This window comes from Rhinopithecus bieti, unplaced genomic scaffold (genome assembly GCF_001698545.2).
Source record: "Rhinopithecus bieti isolate Rb0 unplaced genomic scaffold, ASM169854v2 scaffold_49381, whole genome shotgun sequence".
NCBI classification, from domain to species: Eukaryota; Metazoa; Chordata; class Mammalia; order Primates; family Cercopithecidae; genus Rhinopithecus; species Rhinopithecus bieti.
In genome coordinates, this window is record NW_016819572.1 from 249,161 (window position 1) to 251,005 (window position 1,845).

Below are 1,845 nucleotides of genomic sequence, written 5' to 3' on the forward strand. Positions count from 1 at the left end.
CTCGGCCTCCCAAAGTGCTGGGATTACAGGCTTGAGCCACCGCGCCCGGCCTGGAATGTATTTTTGATCATCCTGAGATACATACATATTTGTTCCCTGTTGACCAAAAGAAAAAATAATAAGAACCTTCTTTGTCTTATTTACCTCAGCCCATTCTGTGGAACCCAGAAGTCCAAATTCTTCTGCATCCCAGCTGGCAAAAATGATAGTTCTTCTAGGTCTCCAGCCTGTAAGTATTGTTAACACAGGTGGTTAGGTACAACTGCCTAAATAATAAAAGAAAATTAAGCAAGTCACTTTTTGTCATCATCTAGGAAAGAAAGGTTGTTTACCTTTACTCATCAGTTTTCCAAAACTCCGGGCAATTTCTTGCAAAACAGCAGCCCCACTGGTTGGGTCAATAGCTCCAAATACCCAGGAGTCCCGGTGACCTCCCAGAATAACATACCTGTCTGGAAAATAATATGTTCAAAAAATCTACAACTTTGAATACATTATAAATATTTGTGATTTATGTTTTTAAAATAAAAATTATCTTGCTTGAGTTTCCTCTATAGAAGACAAGAAACACTAAAGTAAAATCTTCTTTTAGGCTTGTACCAGTTTTTCTCAAAATTTAGTAGTTTCAAATCAGCCAAAAAAACCCACATCAATTGTTGCCTACAATTTATCTTTACTTACTCTTTAATTTGTGTAAAAACAAAATGTTTTAAAAAAAATTATCTGACTCACCAGGTTCCACAGATCCTCTGATAGTTCCAATTACATTGTAAATCCTTGTAATTTTATTGATGTTATGAACATGCATTCTAACCTTCCTAGAATTTTAAAAGGAATAAATTACTTAGTACAGAAAATTATGTTTTTTTACAGTGTTTCATTATAAAAAACTATCTTCATAATAGTGCTTTATTATGAAAAGTTGTGCAATAGCATAATGGATTCTCATAATCTCTACCACCTAAATTCAATAATTGTTAACACTGTTGAAGCATTTGCAAGTAAAGTACAGACATTATGCAAATTTACCTCTAAGCACCTGAGTATGCGCCTTGAAGCCAAATTTTAAAAGCTGTCTATTTTATGTTATTTTCTCATAGCTAAATTGTTATCTATTTAAAATTCAAAATATTCTATTATTCAAAATGTCTTCAATATTTATTCTAAAATGTAAAAATATACCCCAGTTAATTATGAAAACAAAGAAGACAGCCCATTATGTAATAAAGAAAGAAGTTATAAGCTTATTATTTCAATGTATCTGTTTATATTTATATTAAATTCTAGGTTCAGTAATTTTCTACATGATTGTGGAAATGGTAAGTAAGTTTAAGAGCTGGCTTAGTGCCACCTATAAAAAACATAACAAATTCTGTTGTTAAATGAGAATTTGGGAAGCTCCTGCTAAAATGCACAACTACATAGTGAAATGTTTCTAGGCCATGATTGTTGATTCTGATTTGGGTCAGGCTTTTAAATATTCATTCATGAGTTACAATCAACTGAATTAGGAAACAAGGGAAAATACAATCAAGCTCAGCCAGACAGAAAAAAAAAAGTGTCACACACATTTTATGTATCCAAGATGACATGGGAAAATACTACTATTCCCCAAGAGAACAAAATTAATCATTGTTTATTCTAAGGGTAGGGAGACCGCAGTTGTTTCTAGTTTGTGATGGAAAAACGAATAAGACCCTGAAACTTGTATATTGTTAAGAACAAATTCTGGCTTCCCCACCCCACCAAAATATACTGTGCTTCTGATATTTAATCCATTTGCAATATTCAACTGAGATTACCTCAGAGGAAAACTAATCGATGGGTTTTTTTTTTTTTTTTTTT

The 1,845-nt window shown here is 32.4% G+C and overlaps 1 protein-coding gene across 1 annotated transcript in view; it reads right to left on the minus strand.

Moving 5' to 3' along the window:
* The window catches only part of NAALAD2 (N-acetylated alpha-linked acidic dipeptidase 2), a 60,235-nt gene that overhangs the window by 27,277 nt on the left and 31,113 nt on the right, over positions 1-1,845 (minus strand). Inside the window, 3 exon segments of the mRNA XM_017859058.1 lie at positions 145-227; positions 333-452; positions 733-818. Coding sequence (XP_017714547.1) covers positions 145-227; positions 333-452; positions 733-818 — 289 coding nt within the window.